General features: G+C 45.3%; 1 protein-coding gene and 1 long non-coding RNA gene across 5 annotated transcripts in view; both read left to right on the top strand.

The window, feature by feature from the left end:
- Positions 1-14,448, top strand: part of LOC141917666 (uncharacterized) — a 407,503-nt gene that overhangs the window by 112,429 nt on the left and 280,626 nt on the right. The window lies entirely within an intron of this gene.
- Positions 12,802-14,448, top strand: part of LOC141917569 (zinc finger RNA-binding protein-like) — a 45,003-nt gene continuing 43,356 nt past the window's right edge. For all 4 annotated transcript variants that reach the window (XM_074810871.1, XM_074810870.1, XM_074810869.1 and 1 more), the window contains exons 1-2: positions 12,802-12,901; positions 13,177-13,261. In XM_074810871.1, the coding sequence (XP_074666972.1) occupies positions 12,865-12,901; positions 13,177-13,261 (122 nt within the window). In that variant the 5' untranslated portion in view covers positions 12,802-12,864. The remainder of the gene's footprint in view (positions 12,902-13,176; positions 13,262-14,448) is intronic.

The raw sequence follows: 14,448 nt of genomic DNA, 5'->3' as shown, positions 1-14,448 counted from the left end.
CTTGAGGGGACCAGGAAGTCATTCTTGCAGGAGTCATTCTTAGATCAAGTCAGTGATGGTGAGCAGGATTAGAGGGGCCCTGCCTCCAGCCAGGTGGAGGAAAGGGATAATCGGATTTCCTGGAAGGTGTGGATCCGATGGCCTGGCACATCAGAACCACAAGAATATAAGGCCTTGGTAGACACTGGCGCACAGCGCACCCTGATGCCATCAAGCCACAGTGGGGTTGAATCCATCTGCATCTCCGGAGTGACAGGGGGGTCCCAACTGATGACCCTATTAGAAGCTGAAGTAAGCTTAACTGGGAAGGACTGGCATAAGCACCCCATTGTGACTGGCCCAGATGCCCCGTGCATCCTAGGTATAGACTACCTCAGGAGAGGGTACTTTAAAGACCCAAAAGGGTACCGGTGGGCCCATGAGACCTCGGGCCACCAAGGCAGAGATGCAACATGTAGGTGGGCTCGAGATCGAGGGGTGGACCTCACCATTGACACCATCGCAGAGATCATCCACGGATGTGAGACGTGTGCTGCAATCAAACAAGCCAAACGGGTGAAGCCCCAGCATAATGAAGATCGATGGATGAAATATAAATATGGAGAGGCCTGGCAGATCGACTACATCACACTGCCACAGACCCGCCAAGGCAAGCGCCACGTGCTCACAATGGTGGAAGCAACTACTGGATGGCTCGAAACTCATCCAGTGTCCCACGCCACCGCCCGAAATACCATCCTGGGCCTTGAAGAGCGAGTCCTGTGGCGACACGGCACCCCAGAGAGGATTGAGTCGGACAATGGGACTCACTTCCGAAATAACCTCATAGATGCCTGGGCAGAAGAACACGGCATCGAGTGGGTCTACCACATCCCCTACCACGCACCAGCCTCCGGGAAGATCGAGCGCTACAATGGACTGTTAAAAACTCCATTGAGAGCAATGGGGGGTGGAACCTTCAAACACTGGGACACACATCTGACAAAGGCCACTTGGTTAGTCAACACAAGAGGATCTGCCAATCGAGCTGGCCCGGCTCAGTCAAAACTTCCACGTGTTGTGGACGGGGATAGAGTCCCTGTGGTGCGCATGAGGGACCTGCTGGGAAAAATGGTCTGGGTTAGTCCTGCACCGGGCAAAGGCAAACCCATCCACGGGATTGTTTTTGCTCAAGGACCTGGGTGCACCTGGTGGGTGATGCAGAAGGATGGAGAGGTCCGATGCGTGCCACAAGGGGACTTGATTGTGGGTGAAAACACACCGTGAGTTATACTGTGCTTTTGTTAATTTTTCTTTGTCAATGCTAATTGCTAAGTGGCAGCTGGATGTGACGCACATGGTATAGAATAAAGGGGTGGATTATGTCCTGGTTTAACCAGGATAGGGTTAAGTTTCCCCAGCAGTGGGGGGGGAGCTCTAGCCGGGTTATTCAGATACCATGCGGACGTCACATCCCGGCAGGTCACATTTTCCTGGCGCGGAGCGCGGTGCACTCGTGGTTTTGTACATTGTGCTTCAAACTGCTGTATTTGGTAGCTATTTTGCTCTGTTCATTGCTATCACTATTACTGTTATTGTTATTGTTGTTGTTTGTTGTGTTGCTATTGCATTATTGTAGTAAACCTTTCCTTATTTCAGTCTTGGGGCTTTGTATTTCACTCCCTTTGTGGGGGAGGGGCAGCGGCCGCGTGGTCTCAGACCCCGGCCGGGGCTAAACCACCACACTTGTTCATACCACTGAACAACAGGGTTTTTGTTCGTAATGAGTAGTCTCATTTTTGTGTTTTAAATTGGTCAAATTCATTGTTAAAATTCCCCATGGAACAGATTCATCTACTGCTCTTGGTATCAGTAAACAGTAATTTGTGTTACGTTCTGCAAATTGTCAAATTTCTTAATTAATCCTAACATCAAATTTTTCTTCTGGTGTTTTCTTTGGGACGTATATCAGCTGTTCTGTTTCTATATGCTTTCTATTCCTCATCTTCAGGTCTAGTATTTTCTCAGTTATATTTTGTCTTTTGATTATTACTTCAAACCAGAATTGCACCAGCATCAGTTTCCAGGTTAAAATCAAATCTAAAACAATTTCTAATTAATATATAAAGTTAGGCATATTTTAGAGTCAATTTTGAAGTTCCCGGATCCCTACTGTCGATCTTCTAGGAAGGGGATGCCTTCTTTACTCTAGTATAGTGCATCCATGCTGCAGAAGATTGGTGCGGGAGTTAAACGCATGCAAACCATCACACAGTGATTAAGCAATGCCTCCTTTAATATGGTGGACAAGCCTTTTATCATGAAGGTGAGAATCACGAGATACAATCACATGGTACAATTCTTTCTGATTTGACAGGTAGCTTTGCACATGCTCCTTAGGCTCTCTTCTGGTTGGATGAAAACTGCCACATCGACATTGTACAAACTTCTTCTCGGCCCAGGCCATCACCCTGAAGCTGTTTACCTTCCTGGGTTCTTCCTCATTCTTCCAGGGTCAGTCCCTCGTCACATCCTCGCTCATACACAGGATTGCTCACACGTCCATTTTCTTGCAGAGACTCCTTCTGAGTCCCCACATATCCCTCTTTTTGTAAGCTTTTTTGTAGCGATTGTCTAACACAAGAAATTAAACATGGCAAAATAATAGCAAGCACAATAATCACAATAATTACAATGATTACTCCTTTTCACAATTCTTTGCTCGTAATAAGTTGACCTTGCCAAAAGGTTGTGGTGTTGGTGCCTGCCTGGGTAATTTGAGCAATGTCATTGGCCTGTGAAAATTTCATTTTTCCCAACTATCGTCTGACACAAACCCAATGAATTCTTGTGGGTCAAAGTGAGGGAATCTCAATAAGTATGTTCTGAATGGGTCCGATGGAGTAGCCATCGAAAGGCAGAAGGATTCTTGACCTGTCTCTTTAGCTATAGTTACCCATATGTCTGGTCAGGGAAACACTACTTTTGCTGGATGAGCATTAATCACTGTCAGAACCATCACAAGGCTTAGAATCACAAACTTGATCTCTTTTCCAAGATCGCACCCAGCAAGATGGATCCCATCTAGTGCCGGTATCGGTAATAACGCAGGCATAGCCTCGACCCGCCATTGTTAGTTCCACAGGTCCTTTCCACTCTCCCATAGCAACATCTTTGTACTGAGCAAAAGCACTATCTCCATACTGGCTTATACTGGATTTCAGACCCATACTTATGTATTACTACTGGTGGTTCCTCCCTATCACCTGTGAGCCGTAAGTAACTTAACACATACACCGCTTTTGCACGTCATTCTGCAACAGCCAAGCTCTCTCCCCCTTTTTGTTTTTGCAAAAGCGCCTTTAAAGTTTTGGTGTGCTCTCTCCACTATGGTTTGCCCCTTAGGGGAATGTGGTATACCTGTGATGTGATGTATACCCCAGAGTTGACAAACAACAAAAAAAAAGAAGACCCAAATTTTTGAGAGGTATAGGCTGGTCCATTATAAGTTTCACGGGTCAGTTGAACTAATCTTCCATATTTTCTGGCGCATTCCGCTCTACCGCGATGGTAACTTCTCACAGCTTAGTGCTTTTTCGTAGTTCAGTGTTGCAGCTGTCCGCTGTTTTTGCCCGCTACCTTGGCACAACTCAGCAGTTTCTTATCTATCTTCCAAGGCCTGTTCTTCTTAGCTATTGCTCAGAGGCTGTGTAAAGCTGCATCTGCAAGACTTATTTCGAGACTTCATCAATTAAGGGTTAGGCAAACTCCAAAACACAGCATACTTAAAAAGGTTTCACAGAATGGTAGAAACAATACAGCAGTTACAGTTACCAGAGTAAGGTAATTGCAGTACCCACAACTATGGGATATAATGAAATACCACAAAAATAAACAGTAAAGAAAATACGGAATAGCAGACTTAATGGGGTACTAACACTCAGATCCGCAATTGCTGGGGAACCCTGGATGCAGCGAGAATTTAGACTGCCCTTCCTTGCAAACCGGAAATCCTACGCGATGCGTCCATCCGTAGGTGAGGCATCCAAAGTCGCTGCAAGCAGGTCCAGCCTCATATATCTAAATCAGTAGGCCAAAATAACTGGCACTTTTCTTTGAGCGGAAACATCTGATTTCATCCTCCTGTTGGGTTCCACCCAGAGCCTGGCCACCACTCAAGGGGGAAAACCAAGGGAGTTTCTAATAAGGTTAAACACTTGAGTTCTTAATTCTTAATATTGCTAAACAAAGAAAGCTGAATACATACATTCTTATAGCATTTCATCCTTCATTTTGCTTAATTGATCAATTGAAGAAATCACAAACTGTTGGTATAGGGGCGTCCACAGCACCTGCGGCTGGTTCCTGAGTGTCTACGGCTGCAGCTGGGCTGCGTCTCACACACGCAGAACAATCATACAAAGAGGCCTCTTACACTTATCACTCACACAACATAAAATCACAAACGCTACAGAGATCAAAACACCATTAAGAATATATAAAGTCATTGCTAGTTGATTATGTGGTGCGTCCAGAAAATTCCCCCTTGTTTTATAGCGTTCACCATGGTGCAACCACTTCATGCACTGCACCGGCATAGGCTGCAATATTAGACTGTTGCATTCCTCGGTTGGTTAACTCAATCATATCAGCTACAGATGCTCCATGTGGGAGGGTCGCTAGCAGGTGCTTGGTAGATGGGGTAGCGTTTTCAAAGGCCATTAACTTGAACATCTTTTCTTTCATCTCTAGGGTCATGTCAGATTGTTGTTCTAGGGAGTGATAAAGACGGTCTACATATTTTGAAAAAGGTTCATTTAGTCCCTGTTTTACTGTTACAAACTTGTCCTGTTTCTTGCCTTCTGTGTCAGGTACAGACAGTAGGGCCTGACAGGCTATTGACTGTGATAGCCGTAACACTTCATTAGAGAGATTGACCTGTAGATCTACTGCGGTGAAGGGCCCTGTACCCAATAGCATTTGTGCTTGGACAAGATGAAGGGGATCACCCTGTGGGCGCGGACGAACCTGTTCTTCGTTAGCTAACTTCGACCATGCGCTTTCAAATAACATTTTCTGAGATGGAGTTAAAATAACTGCCGCTATTTGATCAATATCTTTTGGAATTAACAATGATGACGAGAAGATATAGTGAATGATTTGTTTGGTCAATTGGTGATGAAGACCATTTTGGATTACTGAAGCCCTAGCCTTTTCAAGCAATTTCCAATCTAAGGGATCCCACTCATTGGCGTTAGTAACAGTATTAAAGGAAACTGGAAATGCTTGTACGGTTTCTGGGATAAAAGACCCTTCTATTATAGCATCTTTAAGAATTCCTTTCCATCGGCGTGTAGCTGCAGAGGCACTCTGCGCCTGTGAAGAAAAAAGATGCGAAGCTGCAGGGTGAGATGATGAGGGCGCAGTGGCAGGCACAGGAACTGCATACTCGAGTGATGGATCAGGAGGAGCAGATGGCTGCGGTCTCGTATTTGACGAAAAGGTATATGATTTCTGCTCCCTCTTCTCTGCCTGTGATACAGTTAAGTTATCAAGCTTGTCTACAATGTGCAGGAGTAAAGTTTTAATGTCTGCAGAGCCGGCTTGTGAGGCGGGGCTCTCTTCTCCCGAGGGGTTGTTCTGTGAGGGTGGGAGGGGCGGGCACAAATCCTCTGTACCCCCGCCCTCGCCTGGGTCCCGCCCACTACTGGCGTCTTTGGTCTGTTTCGGTTTCTCCTCAGTCGCTTTCCGGTTGGCATCACACACCCTTCCGGTGCTTCCCGCCCCTGATGACGCAGTTTTGAATTTAGGTCCCGCCGCTCGCCGCGGCCCCGGCGGCACAATCGTTAAGTCAAACGGATTTTTCAGCTCACCCAGCGCGGCGGGCGCTGCAAGCAGCGTCGAGTCCCCCCCTCCCTCATCGCCCCGGGGCGAGGGGGCTGACGGGGGGGAAGAGGCCGGACCGTCCTTCCGGCCGTGGTCGGGGCAGGGCGGTAGCGGCGGCAGCGGCGCCGTGGCTGATATATTAAGATTAGGGGCCGATCCGAGCGCTGCAACGACATACGCCGCGGCCGTACGCTCACTACTCATCTCCTGTAACGCCTCTCGGATTAATTTCCATAGCACAGTGTAATTGTTAACTTCTCTTGCCGACTTTCCTCCATCACTGACCGAGTCCCATAGCTGTTTCCCTGTGGCTTCCCAGGTAGTGACTTCAAATATAAGCCCTGGACTGGGGATAAGTCCCTTCTCTCGGCTCCACTTTAACAAGCCTTCTAACGCAGACTTCTCATATTTTATCCCTCTCACAGAGAGGATAAGTTGGAGGAGTTTTACTACTGCTTGCTCGTCTCTAGTAAGCGTAGACCCCATGCCTCTTGCGGCTCGCTAGCCGCCACTCGCGGCTCCTTAAGGGTACAGCGCGCTGATTCTCACCTTCAGACACCGGGGCAGCGTCTGGCTGAATTTCGACTGGCCTTCCCGCGATAATACTTCACCAAGTCCCCTTTGGACTTGTGCTAATTTGATTTAGGTCCCTGTTCGGGCGCCAGATGCAGAAGATTGGTGCGGGAGTTAAACGCATGCAAACCATCACACAGTGATTAAGCAATGCCTCCTTTAATATGGTGGACAAGCCTTTTATCATGAAGGTGAGAATCACGAGATACAATCACATGGTACAATTCTTTCTGATTTGACAGGTAGCTTTGCACATGCTCCTTAGGCTCTCTTCTGGTTGGATGAAAACTGCCACATCGACATTGTACAAACTTCTTCTCGGCCCAGGCCATCACCCTGAAGCTGTTTACCTTCCTGGGTTCTTCCTCATTCTTCCAGGGTCAGTCCCTCGTCACATCCTCGCTCATACACAGGATTGCTCACACGTCCATTTTCTTGCAGAGACTCCTTCTGAGTCCCCACACCATGCATCTGATTCTGCAATTCTGATAGCTGTAAAGGTAGTCAGCAGTATCTGAAAGGGTCCTTTCCAGTGTTCTTGCAAGGTTTCAGAAGTCCACGTCCTCACATAGACGTAGTCTCCAGGTTGAAAGTCATGTACTGGATTTTCCAGGGATAGAGGTCTGTTCCACGCTACTGCATTTCAGATTGCAGTCAGGGTTTTTCCTAAGGAAAGTAAATAATTATATACATCTTGTTTCCTTTTACATGCACATTTAGATTTGGTTCCAGAGATTCATATGGTTTTTTATATAGTAATTCATAAGGACTAACTGATGTGCTATTTTCTGGTTGTACTCTGATTTGCAACAATGCCAATAGAAGTGCCTGAGGCCACTTTAAATTAGTTTCTTGACATATTTTGTGAATTTGCCTTTTTAGGGTCTCATTCATTCTTTCTACCTTCCCGCTGGATTGTGGCCTCCATGGTGTATGTAAATCCCAAGTAATTCCCAGAGTTTTACAAACACTTTGTACTACTTCAGCAACAAAGTGTGGGCCTCTATCTGAAGCAATCCCAATAGGGACTCCAAATCTCGGGATTATTTCTCGTAGTAACCATTTTACCACTTCTTTTGCCTGAGCGGTACAACAAGGAAAGGCTTCTAGCCATCCTGTAAAAGCATCAACCCCCACCAGAATGTACCGATACCCATTTTGTCTAGGCAACTCTGAAAAGTCTACTTGCCAATAGTCTCCTGGTTCTGTTCCAGATTCAAGTTTACCCATTTGGACCCTTTTCTTTATTACTGGATTATTTTTTAAACACACATCACATTTTGCAGTTATCATTTTGCTAATCCTAGCATTTTGACTGATACTACTTGTCTTTTTAAAAGGGTTATCAAAGCCTGTTACGCCCCAATGACATTCCTGATGTTTTACCTGAATTATTTCTCTCGTTAGAAGAGTTGGTACTATTACTTGTCTGTGGCAACTGAGGCACGGACTCTCCATGAAATCCAGAAGGAAAAAGAGATTTTATTGTTACAATGGTACATACTTATGCTCTCGGATGCTGTCAGTAAAGCTCTTACTTCATAATTAGCAAATCAGCAATTAGACAGCTCTCAACCTTTTCTCCTATCAGCATAAGACCACTCTAACACGCGCTGTGCAGACCAATCACCTTCTTGTTCACGCGCTGTTCACGCGGCGGTAACTTCTCACAGTTCAGTACTTTTCCACAGTTCAGTGTCGCAGCTGTCCGTTGTTTTTCCCTGCCACCTTGGCACAACTCGGCAGTTTCTTATCTTTCTTCCAAGGCCTGTTTTTCATCAAAGCCTAAATATTTCTCAGAGGCTGTGCAAGGCTGACAGGCCAACGTCTCCCACACTTGTCCATTAGATGTCATCCACCATCCAGTTAAATTTTTCCTAGCATTCAATAATTGCCCCAATTTATCATCTTTTTCTGAATATTTAGGTTTCTCCTTTGGGAGAACTACTGTTTTGGTTGGAATCAATGCTGTTGGTAATGTTATTTCTTTCACTGCTTTTCTGGCAGCCCTATCTGCTAAGTTATTTCTTCCGATTTCTTTTGTATTCCCAACCTGATGTGGTTTACAGTGCATGATTGCCACTTGAGCTGGTTTCTGAACTGCTTGCAATAATTGCAACATTTCATCCTGATGTTTAATATTTGATCCCTGGGAGGACAAAAATCCTCGTTCTTTCTACAAGACTCCATGGACATGTACTACCCCAAAAGCATACTTCGAGTCAGTCCAGATATTTACTTTCTTCTTTTCACTTAATTCAAGAACTTGGGTTAAAGCAATGAGTTCTGCCTTTTGAGCTGAAGTGGTGCCAGACAATGCATTTGCCTCTATGATTGAGTTGTCTGTTGTTACCGCATATCCAGAGTATCAAACTCCACGTTCCACAAAAGCTGCTGCCATCTGTGTATAACTCCCAGTCGGGATCTTCCAACAGTGTGTCCTTCAAGTCCTCTCGACTGGAGTGCACATGTTCAATGGTAGTCAGGCAGTCATGCTCCAGCTGCCCTTCTTCCTGTGTAGAACTTAGGAAAACTGCAGGGTTTACCAGGTTACTTGTTTTTTTAAAACCACATCATCTTGTTCAGTCAGGACCACCTGGTACTCCATCATTCTGCTCGGGGACAACCAATGTCCCCCCTTTTGTTCTAAACCAGTTATCACCATGTGTGGGACATATACTGTTATTGTTCTTCCCAAAGTCAATTTTCAGGCCTCTTGAAGAAGCATTACTGTAGCAGCAACTGCTCGAAGGCAAGTAGGCCATCCTTTACTCACAGTGTCCATCTGTTTGGAAAAGTATCCAACTGGTCTCTTCCAGCTTCCCATTCTCTGGGTCAGCACACCCAGTGCAAGATGTTGTCTTTCATGAACAAACCACCGGAAATCTTTGGTTAAATCTGGAAGTCCCAGGGCAGGTGCAGACATTAGAGCTCACTTTAAATCTTTAAAGGCCTGCTGCTGATGTGGGCCCCATACAAAGGGAAAGTTCTTTTGAGCTTCATACAATGGCTTGACCATTTGGGCTTTATTTCTAGATACCTTGTACCCGTTTAGTCCAAAAAAAATTTTTAAAGTTCTATTGTTACCTTTATGCAGGTGGATCTTTCTTCTGTAGCAATCAGTATGTCGTCCACATATTGCAAAAGTAAGTGTCCAGGCTTTGGCTGTGAATCATCTTGTTTCTATATTTCAAGTTCCTTTGCCGGATGATTTCCAAAAATGTTCGGGCTATTTTTTTTTATATCCTTGGGATAGTCTTGTCCATGTCAATTGTATTTTTTGTCCCGTTTGTGGATTTTCCCACTCAAAGGCAAACAATTTTCTGCTTTACTTCTCCAGAGGTATGCAAAAGAAAGCATCCTTCAAATCAAGCACTGTAAGCCACTGATGGGTCTCTTTTAATACTGTCAACAACGTATATGGATTTGCCACTGCAGGATAAATGTCCTTAACTATCTGATTCACTGCTCTTAAATCTTGTTACTAACCTATATTCACCTGAAGGTTTCCTAACTGGTAAAACTGGAGTATTATATTTAGATTCACATTCCTCAAGGATTTTATATTCCAAAACATTGTCAATCATTTTTTAATTCTCCGTCTAACTTCTGGTATTATTGGGTACTGTTTAAACCTTACTGGTCTTGCACCCTCCTTCAATTCTATTTTCACAGGTAGTGCTAATTTTGATTTGCCAGGTTTATCTGTTTCCCATACTACAGGGATTACTGCTAGATCTACTTGCTGTGGAATTTCTTGTTCTTCTTTCTTGTATCATCAGGATTTCTCCTGTCTTTGACTCAGGTATTTTTAGGAGGAGTTCCCCTTTCTCAAAAACAATCTGAGCATTTAATTTGGACAACAAATCCCTTCCTAACAAGGATATCAGACATTCTGGTATATACAAGAATTTATGTGTAATTATTTTGTTCCCAGATTTTAAATATAGGGGTTGTAGGAACAGCCTGTTTTTCTTATTTCCCTGTTGCTCCCCTTATGTTTGCTGTTTTCATTCCCAATTTCCCTTTACAGGTATTCAATACTGAAAATGTTGCATCTGTATCTACTAAAAAAATTAACCTCTTTTTCTCCCAGCTTAATTACAACCAGAGGTTCAGCTGGGTTCCCCTCCCGTCCCCTTCATTCATCTAGAACCATTACTCTTGTTACCTCTTGCTGACCGCCCCTCATTTCTCAACATTCTCGTTTCCAGTAACCTTCTCTACAATAAGCCCACTGATTTGTTCCTAGGGGTGCATTAAAATCTCGGTTCCCAGAATTCACAAATCCTCCTCTAAAGTTCCAGTGGCAGGCCACTTTTCCTGATCTTCCAAAATATATAAAGGCCACCAATGATTACAATACTCTCATTTGACTTTTATGTAAGTCATCATGTATTTCTCCCCAATGTGCTAACAGACATCCTAATGGGGACGTCTTCAGTACCTTTTCATCAAAAGCCAAATTACCAACACTCTTACTCTCAAACAAATGTGTTACCTCAGATGTAATTTCAAAGTATTTTAAAATTCACACACACACAATCACTCAATCTTTCGCTTTGTCCTTCTCCGGCTGCACCCCTCGCAGGATAACAGAACCGCGGATCCGAACTCTGCACTTGCTTTGTACTTATTTGTACGTCTCAAACTCACACAAACACCACCAATTTTTTCAAAATTTTTGTTTTAATACCAAAGTACAAATAAAAACCTATAGCATATAAGTTCTTCCAATCCCCAAATACCCAAATTTGTCCAACCCTGCAATAGCTTTCGCTTACGTCTTACAGGCAGACGCCTAGGCTCCCAATCCAAACGGGTACCTTTAGTCCAACCCTGCGCAGCTTTCACCATGTCTGACAGGCACTTTCCAAACCAAACCAAATAAGAAGTGTCTTACCAATTCCAGGGGACGTTGCAAAGAGCCTTATGGATCGGGGATCGATGGGTATTCCCAAGAATTCCTTTGTGCCGGCTGGAACTGATCAGGTCCCCGACTTCTCCGGTCTCTTTCAGTGAGGTCCTATCTGGGTCGCCAGAAACTTTCACCAAAATGGGATAAAAGAACTTATCAACATCAATGGGATGTAGATAAGCACACACTCCTTTACTAACGGCCGCGTGCGTAGGGGAGTCGTCTCACCAACAACACACACCTAACTCGTGTAGCATGCTGATTATATTGGATACAGTAATACATATTAATCAAGTTCTCATACATAAACATGCTAATCCCTGTAACTCATTTTCTTATTCCCACCTCTTTCCGGTCATGTGCACTTGAGTCCTGAAATGAGTCGGGGGGCTGCTTGTGTGACCACCACGGACCACTGACTCAAAAGAAAGACCCTCCAATGTCCTTGACTCAAGGACTTTGGCTCACATTGCAATTTTCAACATGCTTTGAGGCCCTTTCACAATACAGCTTTTAGAATATCCTGGTCTATAGGGCAATAAATCATCCTTACCAAACAGTCTAACAATGGTACCTCATCCAGCAGCGTAACTGGTTGCATGGTTACCTTAAACTACATACAATATCTCTATGACTACTTAAAACATTACACCACTATATTTTATAAAAACTAGTATTTCTGTGAGATTCTATTTAATTGATTAGTCCTAATCATTCCTTATCAAAATCATCAAAAATCATCAACTCAAATTAATAACAAATTAGTAACACTATAGCTGCAGGTGCTGCCTTCTAGCTCAGTGGCCTTGCAAGACTGCTAACTAGGTACCTGCTGTGTATGTCAGTCTTCAGCTGACAATGGTGCTTGTGTGGGAAAGCTGGTAAATATCGACATGGTAAGTATGTGCGTAGGGACAAACACCAGTATGTGGCAAGGGCAGTGGTGACCCTTTTCATCTAAATTTCTCTTACTTGAGCTACCTACTGTAGTGTGTTGTGCCTTTGCAGGTAAGAATGAGAAACCGACCCTATCTTTACAATATGAGTTCACGGGTACAGATGCAGTGTGACAGTAGGTGCAGAATACGGAATAATGGAGGGAGGAAGGGGGCAGATAGGCGGTACCTATTGCAATTCCTCGAGCCTAGGCCTCGAGGAAGAGAACTACAACTCCCAAGAGATTTTGCATATCCCGCGCATGCGCACATAAGGATTCGCGCTTCAAGTCTGGAAGCGGTTTCCACAGCACTAAGCGTGCTCTTTTGTGTTTGGGGCGGGGGGAAAGGGGCGTAGTTATGGGTCGGACTACAGCTCCCAGCGGCCTCTCACACATCTCGTGCGTGGGCACGGCCTCAGTCCGGCCGCATTCTGCCGTTGTCGCCGTAGGTGTGTGTGGGGAAGGGAGCGAGCGCGGTGGTGAGGAGGAGGAGGAGGAGGAGGGGGGAGGAGGAGGAGGAGGGGGTGAGAGTTGATAGTTCAGTTCCTGTTGTCGCTGCCAGCTTGGACTCATGATTCCTATATGCCCGGTAGTTTCGTTCACCTATGGTAAGTAACGGCGCTCGGTGTTTATGTGTGTCTATGCGCGGGGGGGGCGGCGGGGGGGGAGCCTGCGCGCGGGGCGGGGGAACGGGGAGGGGGGATTCCTGAGGTGCCGTGTCTGATCTGGCGCTCGCGCGCTTTTTCTGTCTCTTATCTATCTCATTTTCTCTCCCCCGCCTGCCCTCCCCCCCCCCCCGCTTCTTCCCCTTCCTTCTTCTCCTGCTGTGCCTCCTGTCATGGCCTCGACCGCTGCCGCCGCCTCTTGGTTATCGTCGCCACAGTGCCCAGCCGGCTGGGAGAAGATGCCAAAATGGCCACCGGCAACTACTTTGGTTTCACCCATAGCGGGGCTCCTGCCCAGTATAGGTAACCGCCGCGACCCCTCCCTGCCCTGCCCTTTCCTCTGTCCGGACCCGGAGCCACCTCTCCCCTCTTCGTCTCCGGTCCCGTATCCCTGACCGGGATCTCTCCGCCCCCTCGGGGGTGAGTGTTCGGGACTGCTCCCATCCCCCGTCCAGTGTGGGGGCCTCTTTTGCACCCCGCTCCTCCGGAATGCTTGTCCTTTGGATACTTCTGTTTGTCTGCTCCGCCCGCGGGTGTGTTTTCTTATTCTCCTGGTAAGGGCTTCCCTGTATACCCAGTGGTGTGAGGGTGGGGAGGTAGAGCCGGACACCACGGAGGAGAATCGGCGGCAGCATCAGGCCCCAAGGCCCTTTAAAATGGTCACTTGTAGTCAACAACACCTGCGAGTTACCGTCTGCCACCCCTGGGCCCTTCTCCTTCAGGGAAGATGGGGCTTGCTCCCCAAGTCTTTGCCTCTCCATATGTCAGTGTGAGAGGATGGACTCCTTTTTAATATAGGTTAAAATTATACTAACTCAACCTACAGGAGACTGGATGGATAAAGGAAGAGCTGAAGTGCTAGAAAATACAGGGGGCTGTCTTGTTCCACTGAAGCAATGTTATAATTAATGTTTCTTAGAAAGTAGAGAAGGTACTTTCAGGGCCAGGCACCTTTTAAAAAGATTTCCTACTTGGATATTTAAGACCAGGACTTATAGTGGAGCTCAGGGACCAGTAACTATGTCTATACAAGACATACTGCCTTAATTTTTTTGTATCTTTGTGCATCCAAATTGTGTATCAGAGTGTTAGAAAGTAATTGGTAGCATCTATTATCTCACTTTTTCTGAAATTGAATTACTTAATTTGGCAAAACCCAGATATAATCAGGAACATCTTCACATTTTTGGCTTGAGTTGGAGTAACACCTTGAAGTCCACATTTGAATCTACATTATTTGTTTCATAAAACTGTAATAAAGATCTTCCTTGACTCCTAAGGCTTGGTTAATGGGAAAAGCAGAAGAATAAAGTAAATATATAAGGCGTTATTAACAAAGAAATGCAGATATGTGCTACTGTTAACTAGCTAATAAAAGCTGCATACCTGACATAGTTTCAGGAATATACAGTTTTATGGGGCTCTTGGAATGACTTCCAATCTATTATTTCTATCTATTCTTTCCTGGAAATAGATAAAGTACATTAATC

The sequence above is a fragment of the Strix aluco genome, chromosome W, assembly GCF_031877795.1.
Source record: "Strix aluco isolate bStrAlu1 chromosome W, bStrAlu1.hap1, whole genome shotgun sequence".
NCBI classification, from domain to species: Eukaryota; Metazoa; Chordata; class Aves; order Strigiformes; family Strigidae; genus Strix; species Strix aluco.
This window is presented reverse-complemented; position numbering and strand designations above follow the sequence as displayed.